The sequence below is a fragment of the Argiope bruennichi genome, chromosome X1 (genome assembly GCF_947563725.1).
Source record: "Argiope bruennichi chromosome X1, qqArgBrue1.1, whole genome shotgun sequence".
Taxonomy (NCBI): Eukaryota; Metazoa; Arthropoda; class Arachnida; order Araneae; family Araneidae; genus Argiope; species Argiope bruennichi.
Window position 1 is genome coordinate 84193743 of NC_079162.1, and position 21049 is coordinate 84214791.

The 21049-nt window shown below is 27.9% G+C and overlaps 1 protein-coding gene across 1 annotated transcript in view; it reads left to right on the forward strand.

Moving 5' to 3' along the window:
• Nucleotides 1-21049, forward strand: part of LOC129958833 (uncharacterized) — a 237069-nt gene that overhangs the window by 152090 nt on the left and 63930 nt on the right. The window contains exon 3 of the mRNA XM_056071546.1: nucleotides 15888-16023. Coding sequence (XP_055927521.1) covers nucleotides 15888-16023 — 136 coding nt within the window. The remainder of the gene's footprint in view (nucleotides 1-15887; nucleotides 16024-21049) is intronic.

Consider the following 21049-nt stretch of genomic DNA (forward strand, 5'->3'; position numbering starts at 1 on the left):
ATATCTATCATGATGAGCCTTATTAAAAAAATGTTCCCTATGAATAAATATTAGATTCAGAAATGCGATTGCAAAAGCTTACACACCCTTTCCATTGTATTCATGTATTTGGAAAATAAATTATTTATCCTGTTGCTATGAATTAATCTAAATATTCACCCCTTTCGTTTGAAAGGAATGAATAACTGACAAAAATAACATAAATTTCCCATGAATAACATAAATCAAGAAAGTATCGAATTTGTCTCTCTGTACATTGTATAGTCTATAATTATTATAGAACACACTCTATTTTATTGAAACAAGATCAGTATTAACTATTAACTACTAAAATACCTACCATGAGAACTTTTTTTCAAAAAAAAGTCCTCATGAATAAATATTTGATTCGAAAATACGTGGGAAAATATTCATTTACACACCATATCTATTATATTTATGCAACATGAAAAAAAGTAAGCTATTTATCCAATTGTTATCCTTTAACCTAAATATTGACAACTTTCACTTTAAAGAAGGAAAAACTAATAAAAAAAGATTCTGTAAGCAAAGAAAATAAACGATAGTAGAAACCTCCCATAAATTAAACGTATCAAGAAAGGAAGTGTCGCTCGTGTTTTTCTAACTATTGTTTAGTCTACATTTATCATAAAACGTGTGCTATTTTATTGAAACAAGGTCAGTAATAATCAGAAATCAATGACATATCTTTCTTGTTCTGAATAATAACATAGGCGTGTTGAATGCTAGGGAACTGAAAACGTAGAAGAGTGAGGAAATAGACGAAAAGTCTATCGACACAATTGACGTGAGGACATGACAGTGGACTCCCACGTGGATTCCAGGTGGTTCCGCTAAGGTCTGTCATTAGTGTTTTCTGGACTCTTTAGGTCGATATTCTGCAAATAACTGCGTCATTTGCTCAGAATGGATGGAAGATCGGGTGACTCATTAATTCACTTCTGTTCTCTTCTTTCGTCACTGATGTTTTTCTTATTTAAATCGAAATCTTCTTTAATGAATTTCAGGTCTTATTAATATCAGTCATTGATAGAAAATCTAAGTCAAGAAGACGAAAAAAGTCGCCTGAGAAAGACAAACATTTGATTCATTTTCGAACAATGTACATATATAGAAAAAGGTTTGATGAAGATAGAGCCCTGACTGTTGAGGTTTTTTTCTTAATAAAACGGAGAAATGCAGTATGGCATTGTCTAGGTGGGTGAAGTAACGATTTAAAAAGAACTATTTTCTAGCTTTTAAATAATCTTTTTCCATAAAAAATTCTATTCGATTCAAATCATTCCTTGTTGGAAAAAAAAATAAAGGTGCAATTAACTTGGCTTAAGAAAGAGCGAGAAGTTACTTTAAAAGTTAATTTCTTTTATTTAAATTTTCTCTGTCTATAATAAATTTCCATTTTTATTAATAAAAGTCTTTGATATGAAAAGTACGTCGTGACAAATTTTATAGAAATATTATTAAAAACGTTCTTTTTTTTGTGTACTAAGAATTAAAATTTTTGAAAATTATTTTGTACTTTTTATTTTTTAATTTATATGCATTATTAAAACAATTGCTGAATTTCGAAATAAATTTCTTACAAATATGCTACAAACTGCGCTTAGCGAATGGAACCGATCCATCGACTAATAATTATGTTCTGAAAATATTAAAATAATGTATTGACTTCAACAATACAAAAGTGTATGAAATTTCAAATCTCCCACTTCAGGAAATGAGTAAATAATTGATTATAAAATTACATTTTTATGAATATGAAATAATTCAATCTATATAAAAATTACGTAAAAATAAAAACTTTCTGGATGGATAAATATTACTTTCATTTTGGAAAAACGTTATTTAGCAACTCTATTTAGAAATCTTTTCTACAGAATTCTTCTATTGAACACGCTTAGCTATAAACATAATACATACGCTTAGCTATAACATAACATATCGATCTTTCTTTATAAATGGAAAAGAACCAAAATGATATTAATATCGAATGTAGATCAAACTTATTCGAAGACATTTGACTCGAGTAAATATTACAAAAATATGTAATTGATTTGTTGATATCTTTATCTTGCACTTATCATGACAGAATTCCATTTTCTTGTATGATGCATTTTTTGCATTGTTAACAGCTATTATTTCAATGTCTCGACTTACTTTGTTTGTAATTATAAACAGTGAAATATACTATTCGAAAGAATCTGAATTTGCTTGCATTGGATGTTTGCCCAAGTTTAGCAGTAATTCATGATATTTTAGTACTCATATTGTTTATTATTTTTAAGTTCCCTTTATATAATAAATCATTATTTTTTGTATGTCATTATTTATTGTATTGTTGATTGTTTGAACGATTTAGCATACTTATTCAACTATTGAAGCTTCAATCATACAATCAATTTACACGTTTTTATATTTTTTTAGCAATGCATGCGTATATTAAATTTTTTTCTTAATGATGTATATAATGATTATGATATTGTCAAGAGGACTAAAAAAGTCGCCTGAGAAAGACAAATATTTGATTCATTTTCGAACAATGTACATATATAGAAAAACGTTTGGTGCAGATAGAGCCCTGACTGTTGAGGTTTTTTTCTTAATAAAATGGAGAAATGCAGTATAGCATTGTCTAGGTGGGAGGAGTAACGATTTAAAAAGAACTATTTTCTAGCTTTTAAATAATCTTTTTCTATAAAAATTTCTATTCAATTCAAATCATTCTTTGTTGGAAAAAAAATAAACGTGCAATTAACTTGGCTTAAGAAAGAGCGAGAAGTTACTTTAAAAGTTAATTTCTTTACATTACATTTTTTTCTAACAATATATACTTTCTATGCTTATATGTTTTAAACTCATTTAAGCAACAGCGATATATATATTTTCAATTATAATTATACAATTTAAGCAAAATTAAATAAAAATAAGGAAAAGAATCATGTATTTCATACAACGCTGTGACTGTATATACATCGTAAATAATATAAATAAGTAAATTTAACATAAGCAGTTTTAAAATTTATCTTTATTGGTGTTATTAAAAGGAGAAATAATTTTAATTACTTTCTATTTTTAGTCAAATTTGTAAGTAAGCCTTTTACACTTAATTTGTGCATCAATATTGTAAATACTATAGAATCTTGAAATAATTTTATTCTCAAAATCTCTTTGAAGTAGAACCTCTTATATGGAGCCAAATTAAATTTAATTAGTTTATAACCAAATTTTGAAAATATTAAAACAATATACTGCTATCGAGAACATATAAGCATAGAAAAAATGAAGACTCTACTTATTAGAAAATGAGTGAAAAATTTGCTATAAATTAAATGTCTGTAAATATTAAACAAAAGAAATTAAATAGAAAAATAAACAAACCGGAAATAAATAAATTTAGTTATTGAGTTCAGGATATTATTTATTGATTGCAAAGTATTAAAGAGTAATGAAAGATTCATAAGAAAAAAAAATCATATGAACATGTAATCAGGATGATAAGAACGCTAAGAAATTGAGATTATTCTTCGAAAGGCATACAAACCAACTTTCCATTTTGTCGGCTTTGGTTTATTTTGGAGTTTGAATCAGAACTGATTACAAATTAAAATAAAAATAAATTATTGCTTTTTTGTTACTAAAGACTTAAAAATATGTCTTTGTGCCATCGAAAATGAAAAGTACAATGTATAAAATATAAAACTGAGCTAAAAATTACATGCTGTGTAAGGAACAACAATCTTTGAAATCGCTTTATAAGCAATTACCCGTCCTTCCTCTAAAAATTGCTTTATAAAGTAAAGGAAAGAAAAAAAAAGCGAATTGAAAAACGCTAAATGGTTAGAGAGAGAAAAAATCCCAAATTTTTTTAATGAACGTTAAATAGGATACAAATGCCAGCGACATTCAATATTACATTTTTTATGAAAAATGTTATGAAAGAAAGATTACAATTACAGAAAAAATTATGCGAGTTATGAAAAAACGTGATCACTTTTAATTCATCTGTTAGCTTCCTTTTTCTCATCTTTTTACATTACTTACAAATTATTTTGAAGAAACTACTGGTAAGAATTTCTTGAAGATTTTCTTTGAATATGTTTCACTTTTATAATCTTTATACGGATGATGTAACTTGAAAAAATATTATTTCACCTAAGAAAATAATTTTCTTTTTAATGTGGAAATTAATGCTTTTGGGTTCGTGCATTCTTTAAATTACTATTTTTATAATTACAAATTTTTTGAGGTATAGTTTCCAGCCAAATTTCTCTGAAATAAAAAAGAAATGTATAGAAAAAAAAATGTGTCCCGTCCCTTTTTTTTTCTGACAAATTTCATATTTCACCATGATCATTTTTTTATAACAAGCACAATAAATCACGTGCTTTGAATATTTCTTGTTAAGTTTTTGAGCAGTATCCTTGATTTTCATGAGGAGATTTAGATTTCAAATTGTATATAATTTTAAATAACTTTATCTACAAGCATAACTTTCCCAGTTAACAGATGAAAACTAGTTAAGAAATTTCTTTAGATTATTATAAGAGTTTCTAAATTTTTTAGCATGCAGATTTTTTGTTCTACTTCTTTAATTGATTATTTATTTCACTTGATTTGTTTTAGGTTTGTAAAAAGAAAATTTCTTAACGATTTGTCACTTCTTCTAGAATTTCAAAATCTTCTTAACTTAGATATTCTTGATAGCAATACAATAATATTTTGATAACATAATTAGTAATTTAACTCTTAATTTAGTTTAATTTTGATTCTATATAACATACTAATGGCGCCACCTAGTAATAATGTTAATAAATGGTTAGCAATTTATCAATTAATTTAGTTTAATTTTCATTCTATGCAAAATACTGTGGCGCCACCTGGTAACCCTAGTCACACACAAATATTGTACAATATTGTTTGATATTGATCAATATTCCCATTAATCAATGCTACAGGCTGTATTACTGGGGAATAATGTTAAAAAATGATTAGTAATATCTAACAATTTAGCTTAATTTTTATTCTATACAGTATACGCGTGGCGCCATCTGGTAATAATGTTAAAAAATGATTTCATTATTCAACAATATTTATATCAATTTTAAATTACATTACAAAAAGAAAAAAGAACATTAAAATAAAATAAATTTGGTTTCTTTTAATCTATTTTTATCAAATTTAATTTTGAAATCTCAATGCTAGCAAAATAAAAATATTTTTTGATCGTATTTAACATCTTTTAAAATTTCTTGTATTGCAAATGTTAAAACTAAATTTTATACATGTTTTCCGTCTTGTTTTAACTCTCAAATAATCTACAGAAACTTTCTCAAAAATATTTTGCTACACACACACACACACACACACACACACACACACACACACACACACACACACACACACACACACACACATATATATAAATCAAGCAATTTAATTTCTTCCTGAAGCTGCAAAAAGAACTTATAAAAATGTTTACATATTATACTAATTTTTCTTGATACATCATTCATATTTCAAATTAAATGTTGTTTTCTTTCAAGAATCTTTAACATTTCTAATCAAGTAACTCGCTTAAGAAAAATGAAAGATTTATTTGAATTTTTTTTATTTTTATTTCCTTAGTTTCTGTGGTAATATGTAAGTGCTTTTGCTTCTTTGTGCAAAAATGCTTTTGCAGTTTTTCTGAACATTTATTTGATAATATAGCTATTAGACAAATTTGACATTAATCAGATAGATAATGACTTCTCTTCCGAAAACATCCTCATTTAACTACTTTTTATTTATTATTTTCCTGGAATTGTTATGTTTAATTATATGTTGCGTTTCCTACCCAGTTTTCGACCAACATGAAGTGAAAAACTGATTTATTTCTTTGTTTGTCTTTTGATATTTCCTGCAAAATATTTTTGGGTATAAACTTTTTATTGCATCGTAATTGTGAATCTTTGCTTTTTATATCCTTCATGCTCTTTCTACATTCAGTTTGAGTCTTTACTTATTGGATAAATCATCACATATTTTAAGGAATTCAAGGCTTTGGTGAATTTTAGTAACACTGGCTTTCATCTCAGAATGATCTGCCGGAATTCTCTAATCAGCAGAAAACATCTGTGAAATTTCAATCACAGAATTTGGATTAAAAAAATTTAATTTTAATTTAGTAATACTGAATAATACAAAAAGATAGTTTAAACTAAACCTTTAAGTTTTAAATATGACTGGACAGTAAATACTGAACAAAATACCTTAACAAGGACAAGCGAGTAACCGAACTTTAGAATAGAGTGCCTAGCAAGAAATTGGCTTATCTCCGGTTCCCGACATTCTTGCCTTTACAGCACCATGTCCAAGGTTTCAGTGTTCCCTTTTGTCGCCACAACATGTCTAACGATTACCTAATAGAGAAACATATAATAAAATGATACATTTTGAATTGGCTGTTATTGAATAGTTGTGAAAGTGAATCGAATACGCTATATCAGAGAACTCTATTCATTTACCCTCGAAATCAAAGGAAGTTAAGATAAGAGTTCGTCAATAAAATTTTTGTTATTGGCTATATCCGAGAACTCTATTAATTTACCCCAGAATTCAAAGGAAGTTAAGATAAGAGTTCGTCAATAAAATTAAGGTCAATTTTCTCTTTCTGATTCTACCTTATGAGTTAGATTCGATATATCAGTATGACTTTTGAAAAATCGAATATGTCTCCTCTCTGCATATTAGAATTACCAGTTATCTCATTCTGATTTTTACATATTTCTTTAGCTATTCGGGGAATATTAAGAATCAGTTGCAATCTTCATCTGCAACTTAATCATCAATAATTAAGATGCAGGTAATAAACACGGCCACTGAACTCTGCATATTGAAATCACCATAAAAGAATTGTTGATGACTAGAACTGGTAGATTTTCTACGCATTTAGATGCGGGAGTTGCATTTTTCGCTATTTTGATCAGCATGTTTGATTGATCCTTACATCCATGTTTAGTACTTGGAGATCTACTGTAGCATTCCTCAAAATCAATGTTTGCTATGGTGCACATTATTCTCTACCTCCTCCCTCCAAAGAGAGCGGGAATGAAAAGATAGGAAGAACAAAATATATAATTTTGTTTATCTCAAGACTCACTCCCAAGGATTTGCTTAACGGGTATCCAAGATGGCAAAGTTTATGGATAGATAGGGATGTATCAAGCCATAATTCGGCCCATTTTGTAGTGAAGAGGGCTTTATGTAGTCATTTGTGATGGTTCGTCTTTCGAAAATTTACTCTGCCAATAATGGTTTAAAACGAACAACGCCAAATCAAAAACCCAAATACAACTGTTTGTTCAACTTCTTTTTTTTTATTTTCTAGCGTACGAAGTATAGAGAAAGTATTGTAATAGTCAAAAACATCGAATTCGAGATTTTGACAAATCTCCAATTTCAGACCTCACTGAACACCTTTTTGGCATCATGCCTGTCTGTGAACACTATAACTCAAAAATGCTTTGGGCATTTTGCTATTAGGAATATGTAATTACGACCACATTTGCAGCTTTCTATTAGGACTTTTGCTATTAGGAATATGTAATTACGACCACATTTGTAGCTTTCTATTAGGACCTTTGCTATTAGGAATATGTAATTACGACCACATTTGTAGCTTTCTATTAGGACTTTTGCTATTAGGAATATGTAATTACGACCACATTTGTAGCTTTCTATTAAATTTTGAACGAAATTCATTCACAGTGAATTTGTCTGGTTGGCCGACTGCAAGTGAATTCGATAACTACAAAACGTAAAGAGCTATGCAGATAAAAATATTGGTACACAGGTTTAACATCTAAAACACAGATATCAAATTTTGAAGCAAATTCGTTAAATGGTTGGTCATCTGTCGGTTTGTACTTTCTCATACATGTAAATATAATAACTTACGAAAGAAATTATTTAAATCAATGGCATTCGTTATGCTATTTTGCGACTACAACAACAATTTTTTTTGTCAAATTTTTTATGTCAGTCGGTCGGCGAAAAGGCGTTCAGAATTCATATTTTCGCTAATGATTCAGTAAAAATGCTAGATTTACGCAAAAGATCTATATTTTGAAAAAGATCTATACTTTTCACCACTGTCATGAAAATTATTCGTGGCCCTGCCAAGAAGGTACCCAATTTTATTCAGGAGAAGGAAGGGTCCTCGATTAAGTGAGAGATTTTGGTGAAGACCACTCCAGTTGGATCAAAATATTTTTACCTTAAATTGAGAATTGTTAATTGAATTTTCTTTGGCATAACATCAAAGAAATATTTATTCAACGCATTGAGGTTCTACTTCAAAAAACATGAAATAGCATAAAATGTGTTTACGTCATATAGTTTAATACAATCACATTGTCCTATTGTGTCCACTATAAAATAATTTCTTGTGAGTAAATATTTTTAGGGAGTGATGCAATTTATTCATTTAAAATGTTGATATAACAATTTTAAAAGATATTGTATAACTAACAGCTATTCTAACAACTACTAAGAATTTTATTTTTATTTGATTATGATAAACAGAAAAATTGAAACATAAAATAATTTAACATTCAAAAAGTTGCCATTATGCGAAATTTTATTAAAAAGATTAAAACGATTTTTTTTGTTACGTAATGCTTCAGTATATAAAAAATAAACACATTATAAACACTTTGCGATTTAAAAATTGAGATAAGATACACTTTCTTTGTATTCCTAATATCTGTACAAAATATGCCTAAGCATATAATTAGAATTTTCTTTCTTTCTTTTTTTTAAAAATTATACTAGTCATTTTGAAAACTTTCAAGAATGAAACTTTACAGTCAAATTTTAAATACAATAAGTAAAAGAAGAAGAAGAAGGTGGAAAAGGGAAGCGAAATCTAGCTTTAGTATGAAATCTGTGAATGAAGTATAATTTCTATAAATGTACTTAAAGAGATAAAACTGTAAAACAATTTCTCCAAGGTATAACTCTTACTTTTCTATGTATATATAATGCCTCTTCCTTTAAGAGGATAAAATGATTATAAAAAAAAGATCGAATTTAATAACGTATTATTTTCTGATTTATAAAACAAAATATTTCAAAGCGTATAATTGCTGGTTAGGTTTTGTGGAGGTCAGATATGGTTACTTTGAAAATAGTTTAGCAACGTAGCAATTATGCAAGATGTAGTTATGGTTTGCTTTCTAAAATTCATATTTAATGTCAGTTTGAGAACAAATGTATAATATTAAATGAATGAAAATATTGTAATCAAAGCTTCGCCGAGTAACTGCAAAAACTTTTTTAAAGTAAAGATGAAAAGGGATTGAATGAAGAAGTTTGATGAAAGAGATAACGAGATGAAATGATATGCGAAAGACAAAAATTTATTATATCATATGTATTTAAAATTTTGAAAATCGCAACTATATACTAATTATTTATTTATTAGATCGCAGTATTAACTTTGTCATGTCGTTACATAATTTTTTTAAAATTTTTGATTTTATAATACATCTATTTTTGCAAAAAAAAAAAAAAAAAAAAAATGATTTGAGAACTTTTCTGAAAAATTTTCTTTCGAAACGTATAGAGGGATAACACTGTTTCTTGCAATTAAATATTCGATTTTATTCCATCTTAGGTTATTCTCTGTATATAACATTCAGCATATATTTGTACTTACTTTTTGGGAACTCTGACTTGTTAAAAAACAAGCATTCTCCTAAAGCTCTCCTTGTGTCTTAAATTCCTTATTTTTACTAGACATTAAGTTATTTAAACTCTACTAATTCATGATTTAGATTAAAATGGAAAGTACACTGTTTTCTTTCACATCATGATAAATTAATTTCATTGATCGCATTTCCTACCCTCCCCCCATTAGTCACAATAAAGTCAGACAATAAATTCCTTCCCAGTTATGTTTATTTATTTTGAAAAAGAAATTGATAATAATTATTTGTTTTGAGTCAAATGTCTTTCATTGTATTACTTGCACAAATTAAAAAAAAAATGCATGGAATTGTTCTTTTACATTGTTTTCAAGCATAGCCTTTCAAGCCGACGATATCTAGAACACATTACCAAAAGTTTGTCGAATAGATAATTAAATGAAATGTTTCTTTAAAATGTTTGATACATTTTAATCCTTCGATTAAAATCTAAATCTATTTTTCTTCGCCTGAAACATATTGAACTATCCGATTTTTTGCTTCTGTTAGTGTAAAATTATTTCCTGAAGCTGATACTCAAAATGAAAGAATTTTTTTGGTTTAAATTCGGAACTATTTTGAGCGAAAGTGAATCTTTTTTTTTTACAATTTTTTTTTATGTGAAACTTTGAAACCCGTGCAGTTGATTGCAAGAAAAGAGCTATAAGAATATAGGATGTAAAAATGAGCAAAATTCACTGAAAAATAAAAGCATAATTATTATCCAGAACTGATCAGGTAATTTATTTTTTAAAATTTGTAGGAAGGTGAAGACGTAATTTTTTTATTTCTTCGAACTCTTGATCGATTCTTCAAGCTGATATATCCATACTAATCCTACTAAGGTGATCACATTCTAGCAGGAAATGCAGCAAGGATTATCCTGTTAAATCTCGCATTTTTCAAGATTTATTTTACGCTTTATTATACAATATTTTCTCATTAGATAAAATTGAAGCAAGTCAGAACAGTTAGTTCAAACTGAGAACATCTTAAATAAAATATACACTTCAAATCCAAAATCTGAATTTTTTCCGCCAAAGTGGCAGCTACATTTATTTCAAAATGGATACGATTCAAAACACTTCTATTGTATAAAACTAAGTTGCTATTGCATAGAGAATACACATTTATTGCGGCATTATTAGTATACAGCTAGAAGTAAAATGGGAAGTGATTAGGAATACAAAACGACGAAGATACTGGTTTGTGAGATGAGAAAATGGAGGCCATAATGAAAATATCTCAAAAACAAAAATGCGTCTAAATTTTTAAATATTTTAAAAATCTGAGAATGCAGTGACATTTACTATTCCACAGTTAATGCTACCTTAGGTTTCAAAAAATAAAAAATAAAAATAAGAGCTAAGCAAGAATACATTTCCTACGAAAATTAAATAAAATTGAAAAAATAAAACATGTAAGTTGGGAAAACTTTGCACCATTTTTCTTTTCTAATAACGTATAAAGATACTTCAAAACCATCACAAATCACAAGTTCACAAGCTTTACGTTCTACAGAAAACTCATATTTAAAATGAGCATTTATATGTTGGAAAACTAAAAATCAGCATTGGTGAAGTTCCCTGGGAAATGGGGCAATTTCGCCAGTTAGTATTAGTTTTTCATTATAAGAAAGATATATAAAAAATTCCAAAATAAAAATTGGCGTGCTTCAAATTTACAAATCTCAAAGTCTAAAAACAATGTTTGTAATTTCCTTAGAAAAAGTCAACTCCCTATAATTTTCCTTATGAGGAGGGTCAATTATGTACACGACATTTTGTACATTCAGGAAAGCTTCATTATGAACATCAAAGAATTAAAGGTTTTTCTTCTATCGTTTGTACAAAGATATGATACCTCTAATTCGCAGTATCGCTGCATTTATAAAAAAAATGCTTTATACTGTTTTTCCCCAATAACTTTATCATAACAAGTATTCCAAGCTTTAATTTTGAAAAATCATACCTTCAATGTTGTGGATCATATTGACCTTTAACATTTCATCATGTTCATCAGATGTCTCATTTTAAGAAAATGCACAACCAGGATGATCTTCGCTGTTATGTTCATTCTTCTGATTGTTCTTCCATTTACCCGCATCCAAAATTTGAATTGCCATAGAATTACTTGGAAAGGATTGGTCTTTTCTAATCAACTGATGAACATGTTTCCTTGAAGAATCTAAAAACTCATTCACGAAGAGTATCAAGAGGCATTCCTCAGCCTGAACAAGTAAGGACTTGTTCGAAGATCTTATTTTCATCTTTTCTGAATGAAGTCTGGCATCTTGCCTTCTTCGAGTGAAGATGCAGAAGCAAGATAAGCTGTTTTAAATTACATCTGAACGAATGAGCTATTCGAACCACACAAGTTGACTTAAAAAAAAAAACTTGTTCATCAAATTGAAAACCAAAGCATTAATTGAAACTTGTAAACAAGTTGTAATGGTTAAAACGTTCAAAAAAAAAAATGTTATCGTTATTGTTAAGGTTGTCGTTTTCTGTACGATAAAATTATTGCTACCTTTGTTACAATTTTTAGAATTTAATAGTGAATATAATTTTTTCTCAAAAATGAGCAAAGTTGTCCCCAACTTATGATAAAACAGGAAAATGAATTATTTCATTTAAAAAAAAAGATCTCTCTGAAATGTTCGTTCTTTTAATTTACAGTTTTCAAAATATAGTTATCTTTTTACATAATTATATTATCTTCATGCTGGTTAAACTTCTAATAACATAAAAATAAAAAATGTTACATCATGTCAACAACATAAAAATATGAATTCATTTCTAAGGAATAGATGAATCTTTTCTATTCTTTAGAATTTCGATTCTAAAGCATAGAATCTATCAAAATTTGAATGAAGTCTATTAAAAAAAAATCTATCTGTCTATCTGTTCAAAAGCATCGATAAATCTATATTTTCAAAACTCAAGGATATATATAAATAAAATTTAATTCACAGGTTTATCTAAACTGTAGATTGTTGCAAATTTTTAATCAAATCTGGAAAAGGTTTGACTGTATATCAGTCTGTAAATTCGCGTGCATGTAAACACAATAACTCATAAATGCATTGATTTAAATCAATGAATTTCGATTATGATCTTATGACTACAACAGTAATTCTGTGTAAAATTTTGGTTATAATGGATTAGGGAAAAGGTATACGAAATACATATTCTCCCAACATATTCAGTAAAAGATTCATGCCAAACATCTATATTTCATATCTAATATTCACCTATCTAACTTTCCCATGCAAGTCTTTCATGGCCTTATCCCAATGTCTGCAATTTTATACTAGAAGAGACAGATCAGACTTTCATTGGAGAGTATACGCGAAAGTGTTAATGAGAGATCTCCCGCTGGTTGGCGATCTGTTAAGAAGAGATTATTGATTATTAGTAAATATTCTAAGCATATGTGTTTTTGTAGATTGGAAAAGTTAAATTAATTAAATAAGCCCATGAACATTTAAAAAGGCAATAAAACTAATTACTCTGTATTGTAATGACGTAATATGTAGATATACGTATGCAGATCTTCAGTTCAATTAATAGGTATTTGGATGCTTAATTTTGTAATTATTGTTAGTCTTCACTCTCATTAAGAATACTCTTACAGATTTTTCAAATCTTCACATTATACTCTTTTCTGAATATCCCTACAATCATCCTTATGCTTCTCATAGAATTCTATACTATTATTTCTGAATTTGAAATTTAAGAAAAAAAAATATTGGACAGTTCGAAGAGATATGCATATATCATTTTTTATTGAAAAACGAGAAAGTGTTGGTTATAAATTTTGTATTCTTTTATTAAAATTTAGGGGCATGGGCATTTTTTATATGTGTGAAGCAATGGATGTAAATAGAATCTACCTCTTTTATTTTCAAGATATTATTTAAATTAGACTTCAAAAAGCATGAATAAGATGAAAAGATAATTAGATATTATAAATTTGTTTCATGAAATGTTCTAGAAAAAGTTAAATTCAAAATGTAGGGCTAGGAGAAGTAAATAACACATTCCACAAAAATCGAAAACTCCTCATTGCATGAAACAAATTCACATTGACTGACAATTTTGAGTGCTGCATTAAAAATTTATTGCATATTTTTATCACATATTTTTTCTTATTCTCTGATAATTTTATACTCTGATCTATATTATAATGTTTACAGCTAGATAAATATATGGGAATTTACATCCACGAATAATGCATATGCACTTAAAAGTTTAACTTTCACTACCCTTCCAGAAAGTTTATTAACAAATATAAAGAAATGATATCCATTCTTGTAATATTATGCCTTAATAATAAAACAATTATCGTGGTTTCATCATAAATTCTTAATTATCTTTCTCTTTTGCACCATAATAGTTAAAAGATATCCACAAAGCATTGCTACTAATTCTTACATATGATAGAAGAGTTATTAATTAATTGTTTACAAATAGATTAAATGTTGTCCGAAAACTGAAAGAAAAAGGCAGAATTTATTTGCAAGAAAGATCAATAACACGGCATTTATAGGGTTGGCAACTTATCTGTTTTTGCCAAGCATGCATTTAGAATTAATATAACCAACATTCTGGTTATATTGTTTTCACTAACTAATAAAATTAATAATAAATAATTGTTTTTGCTTATTTACACCCATTAGTTTCTAATTTTATAGCCTATAATATTTTGTTCACATTATTTTGTTTTTTATCTTAATCTTTGTCCAATTAAGTTTTCTATAGATATTAAATTTGTTTTAATTCTATTTGTTTAACTTAAATTACAATATTAAAATATTTCAATAGGGTATTTTTAACTCTGAATTTGCTTACTATACATTTCTTGGCCTTCATAAAATTCTGAAAATAACAATAAATAAAATAACAAAATCTTCCGTGATTGTTTAACGTAATTGACTATAATAAAACGCATTTTTTATAATAAATTTTCAATAATATATATGAATTCAATTAATGCAGAAGATAAATTTATTAATTTTTAATTTAAAACATAAGAAAATACGAAGGATTTCTCGTCAATATATCTTTTTTCTTAAAATTATGTTTGCCAATGGAATAAAATTGCGTAAATAATAAATATGGGTTTAGCTAAGTTTTTCTTAAAAAATAATGAAATTTGTCTCATATATTTATTGAAGAATATTCAAAGCACTCTAAACTATCACATTGGCAATCTTTCAAAAGGATTGTTTTGTTTAATCTGCGAGATATTTTAAAATGAGTTATTAGTATAACAAAACAAAACTTATATCAACATGCATGCCGAAAGATCCAATACATCCAAACACCATAAAATAGAAGAACATTTTGACTATGAAGAAATGCTTTTGTCGAAACAAGACTCATTAAAAAACCATGACTCACTGAAAAAGTAAATATTGTCGTCATTAGGTAATTGGAAATTTGATGTAACCGCTATTGCACAATATATTGCTCAAGAGCTGACTGTAATAAATCTTTAAAAGCTGTAGACAGGTATATCAAGGTATAAATCAAAACCCTAAAATGATATCGCAATACCGTCTCTGCAAATGGCATCGTTTGGCCAAAAAAAAAAAAAAGATAAATAATAAACATTATTAACATAATAAAAGTAAAAATTATTTTTATTTTAACTATTTTCGACTCTGTTTTCTTTAATTAATAATTCTTAATTGTGAAATTAAGGAATATCGAATTGAATAGTTCTAAAATTTACTATTAGATGGCGCCACGTGTATGAAAGCAATATTTAATTAAATGTTACCTTTAAATGATAGCCAAATTTTGAAAATTTAGAAATAATGTCTTTTCATCTAGAAAAAACATGCTCACAAGATTTTAAAGCTCAATTAGATGTGATGTGAGAGAAAAACAGACAACTAAATTACATTAAATAGCATAAGTTAAATGAAGGAGTGTAAAAATGGCTAACAATATTTTGTGCTGAAAGTTTTCAAATTTTTTTTTATATGTTTACTATCTGAAGTACTGATCAAATACTTGAAAGAATATTTTGCTTCAGATAAATAAAAATTCACAACTGAATTTGTATGTGAAAAATAAGAAGAATTGTAGTATTAGTTAACTGAATTTAATTCTTACTATTCTTTTCCAGCTTGACCGATCCAACAGTAGTCACGTACTTTTGACTTCAACAGACCTCAATTCGGAAGGATTATACGGCTGTGAAGTATCAGGTGAAGCACCTTCCTTTAGCACAGCAAAATCTGAAGACGAAATGCGTGTTTATGGTAAGTTGGTATCACTATGATTTTAATTATTTGGTATCTTGTATCCCAGCATTGCAAAAGCAGAGCATATATTTCGTTAAGATATGGAAGTAGTTTTTTAAAAGCAAACACACACACACACACACACACACACACACACACACACACACACACACACACACACACACACACACACACACACACACACACACTAATTAAATTAATTAATTAAATAATTAACAAAACATGTACACTAAGTAATTAAAAGTAAGAAATAAAATAACAAATTAAAGGGATTTGAGACGTTCGTTTGTGGCATAAAATTTTAGATGGCGTAGAGTAAATTAATGTAATATGGCGAAATCACAAAGAAATACCTGTGACAGTTATTTTTAATTGTACGGTTTTTACATTCGGAAAAAAAAACCTGGGAGAAATCATCTCATAATCTTGTTTAATGCTTAAAACTTTTGTTTCTATTGTTAAAGCTTCAAGAAATGAAAATACCCTCATCATCAAGTCTTTAAATTAAACAATTTATTTTTGTCGCTGCAGTGATTTGATTGAGATGTTCGCCTTTGCGATGCATCTAGAAACGGTATTTCTTGATTTTTAATTAATTTCAAACAAATGAACTATTATTTTTAATTTTCTCGACAGTTCAGGAAATTCTGTAAATATGAATATTTTCAGTAATAAATCATCTCGGGGGGGGGGAAGAGCGGATTTTGTTACCGTTTAAAGGTTTAAAAGCAGTATTAGATGCATTCAATAATCATTGCATTATTCTGTATTCTATTCCGAAGAAAATAAAATCAATTCAGTTTGTTAAGTTAACACAAATTTGAAGTAATAATTTTTAATTGCTGCTCTAAATTTGCTACGCAATATTTCAACAAAAGGCGGAAGAAAAACGTGTGATGTTATTATAAAAATAAGATGAATATATATATATATATATATATATATATATATATATATATATATATATATATATATATATATATATATATATATATATATATATATATATATATATATATATATATATATATATATATAATTTCATCTTTATTTTATGTCATGCAAATAGTTGGATTCGATTAAAAATTGATCGTTAAAGCAAAACATAAGTTTCGTTAAAATATAATTCAAATTTCTGTGAAAGTGGCCCAGGACATCGAAAAATAGCCCACAACTATCATGAAGTTCAAGGTATCACAATATTTTTTCTATAATAATTTTGTTCTACTGAGGGCTGCAGTTTTTACAGGAATTTTGATAGAAATGCTTCTGTTGAATTTCTTCCCTGAGGAAATATTTTTTATCGATAAGTCCATCATGACATTTCTTTATGTCTTAATGTCCAGAGGCAGTGACTTCCAAAATCTCATCATTTTATTTATTATCCTTTTATTTCGAGTCGACATTTGAGTAGATTACCCTTTTATTTGTTATTCTCTTTACGATCATTTTTTTGTAAATCTGAACTATATTTGTAACCTTTCACTTTTGAGTTTACACTAGAGGAAAACTTGTTGGAGAAATTACAAAACTCATAATATTTCTTCTAATTTTTTGTGATAATCTGATGAGTTTGTGCACAAAAAATAACGTTTTAGAACTTCAATCTTTAGGCGTCTATTAACCGTTTTGTTTTGTTTTTTGTATATTCAGATGATTTACTCAATACATAGTTACAGAAGAATAAAATGAATTCAAAACAAAGACTATCTCAACAGTGAACTAGCTGTTCAAGACAAAGCGTATGTGAGAAATATCACTTGCATAAAAAAAATGTTATAAGTTCGATTTTCTAACTGTGGTTTTAACCAGAATTATTAAAAAAATGATAGAACAATTTGCGCTTCAATGCTAAAATCTTCACTGAGTTTAGCCTGGCTGATTAGTAGCTGGTAGCTATCCTGTTCTATGACCTATCAGTATGTTGAAGTTAACAATTAGGACATGAATGTTCTTTCGCCAATTCTATTTAGTTTTATCCCCATCGTAAATGACTACTACTTTAACTGGTGTAATTTGTGGGCCATACTCTGTTGGCAATTCTAAAATAGTTTGCAACATTCAGGCTTGTTTATATACCCTGTATATTTTTGTGTGTCCCGTGTACGGCTTGGTGAACTCACAAGCGCGAGGTCTCGGCTCTCAACCTTGTTACGTAGTTCTGAGGAAAGATGTGTTATGAATTTGAAATTTATGAATATTGGATAGTTTATTTGGTTTGAAAAAATTAGTTTATCATTTTCTGCATATCACTCAAAACAAAACAAAAAGAAAAATCAGACAATTTGAGTAGTAAAACTAATGAGTTCACTTGCTGATTGGATGTTAAGTTTCTTTTCACTTTGTCCTATAGAATTCAGTTTTAGGATTGGCAACTACTTTAAAGAATTCTAGTGAACCATTAACAGATTAAGATAGATAAAACTCTTAAAGTATTTAAACATAGCAATTTTTACAATTATAATTTTTTTCGGAATTTTCTACAAGCACGCCTCACATTTTATACGCATTGAATTCTTAACCTGGGTCTACAGTAAAAAAACAATGAAAGCGAATCTAATTCATAAAGAAATGTAAATAAATCATCCTGTAAAATAAATACACAGTTATGACGTAAATGATCCAAGATAATTTGACCAACAGGAAAAGTCACATTATCCCTTTAAAATTAGTACAGAAAGGTCAAGTTTAGCTCTTGTGTCATTAATTCCTATACTAACCTATTCGTTTCATAATACGAGGTTTTTTTCCCAAGTTCCAATGGGCTATAAAAAAGACAAATGCAGAATGCAAAATCAATTTATTTAGAAATGCATACACTATCTTGAAAGAATCTCAACATTTGTCATGTCGGCCGACCAGGTTTCCGATCCCGTTTTTGAAGAATGTTGGAGCCGCTAATGCGAGACAGTTTTTGACGTTCCTTATTGAACTCCTTATTGGCCGGGAAGTATTTTTTAAAATTTTCTTTCTTTTAAGGAGCAGAAATATCTAAAGATTCAACCCCCAGAGATGCAATTTCGGCAATCTAGTTGGCCAATCCATTGCCTGACATTCCAACATTTTCCATTTCATTCTTCTTCAATCATCATCTCGTTGAACAAGATTGTGACAATATTGCGCTCTCTTAGCAAATGTTACGTAATTTTCATCTCTTTCCTGTATTGAATAAATGGTTGGATGCCAAAATAATATTTCAGACTGATGAGGAACTTCAAGGGAGCGTTAAAACCCATCTCAAATCACAGGCGGTAATGTTTTCGCAGAGATATAGGAAACCATATCTACCGATATGATTAATGACAACGTTTCTTTGAAGAAAGTATAAGAATCTTGATCCACCGATATGACAAGCGGCAACGTTTCTCAGAGAGGGATAGAAGGATTGATCCGTAGACATGGCGAATTTTTGAATCTTCACTGTGATTATCTCGAAAAGTAACCAGGTCTGCACTGTCGAAAAATAACCATGTCTGCAATTTTTGGCAATAATTTCATTTTGGTCATTACTCTTGTTTTTTTTTTATAGTCAATCGAAAATAAAGAAAAACTGTCTTCATATCTTCTTGAATCATGGGCTACGGTAATTTTACTAGATCAAGCGAATTAGAACCATCACTATCACAAATATTAACATTATTTGAGCAGTTTGCTTATGAATTAATTTTAGATTTCTACATTTAAACTAAATTCTTGACGTTTAATGAAGATTGAAGAACAATAAAGACTGCCATTTTATAAAGAATTAAATTCTTTATGTTTGTAGCGTACAGAAAAGAATAACTTTTTTAGTTGTCTAACACAATGGTAAAAATAGTATGTATTTCTCTTAATTAATGCTCTGTTATGGATGTTTCACTTCTTTCAGACCCAAAAAGAATTGTTACTAAATATATCGGGATATTTTCTATTTGCACGGGATTGGATTTCAAAATACTTTAATTTCTATTTTAATGTTAATAAAAGTCATTGTAATTATATATGTATGCATGCATGAATGTTCCCTATCTCCTTCAAAACAACTTGGCCGAATTCATTTAAATTTTGCAGATTTAATATATAAGATAAGAGACAGAATACTGCAAATTTTCCAAAGTACTAAAATTACTTAAATACTCAACTAATTAGAAATTACTCAACATCTTGACTTTTTTATTGTAATTTTGGCGGAAAAATTATTTTTGCATCATCTCAAAAGACACTGTTTCAACGAAATCAGTTTTGTTTCTGTGCAATTTTTTCCTTCAATTGCTATAAAAAAAATTAAAACCTAACTAGATGATTTTGATATTCCTTTGTTGAGGAACAGTGAGACTTTGAACTATTCTACCACTATTTTTTTTAATTTCTCCTTTATTTTATACAAAACTTCTTGTGTTTTGGTTGCTGGCGTTAAAAAAAGTGCTTTAGCGATGATTAGACTCAAACTTAAATGGAGCACAGAAAAGTAAATCTTTTGCAAGCAAATGCAGCTGCTTCAGCCATTGTGAAACAAAGATTTCTATGTTTTTCCTAAGTAACTTCGATAGATTTTATTACAGAAACCATATCTTTAAACTATCTTCAAATACAAAATTTTACATTTTCTATATCAGTTTAGTTCCTGTGCAATCTTTTCTTCAAATATTAATAATTTAAAAAATAGTTTAATGCAGACGATTTTGAAATAAGGATATTTATATATATTCCTTTGCGAGGCAATACTAAGAATTTGAACTGCTCTGTCACTATTTTTTAAAATTTTCTTTCATTTTAATATATATTTTTAGACAAAGTTTCTCTTTGTTTAAAATAATGATGTAAAATGATGCCTAAAAGAAAATATGCTTACCGCTGAAATTCAAACGAAAGCTTGAAACATAAATCTTTCACATGCAAATAAAATTTTTGTTATTGTTGAAAAATAAGAATTTATAAGAAAAACTATTTCCAGAAGGCATTAGATAAAATTCTAAAGGAAGACTCTAAAAATAGACGTTTAACAATGTTTACCAGTAACAAATGTTGTTTTGGTTTATTTTCA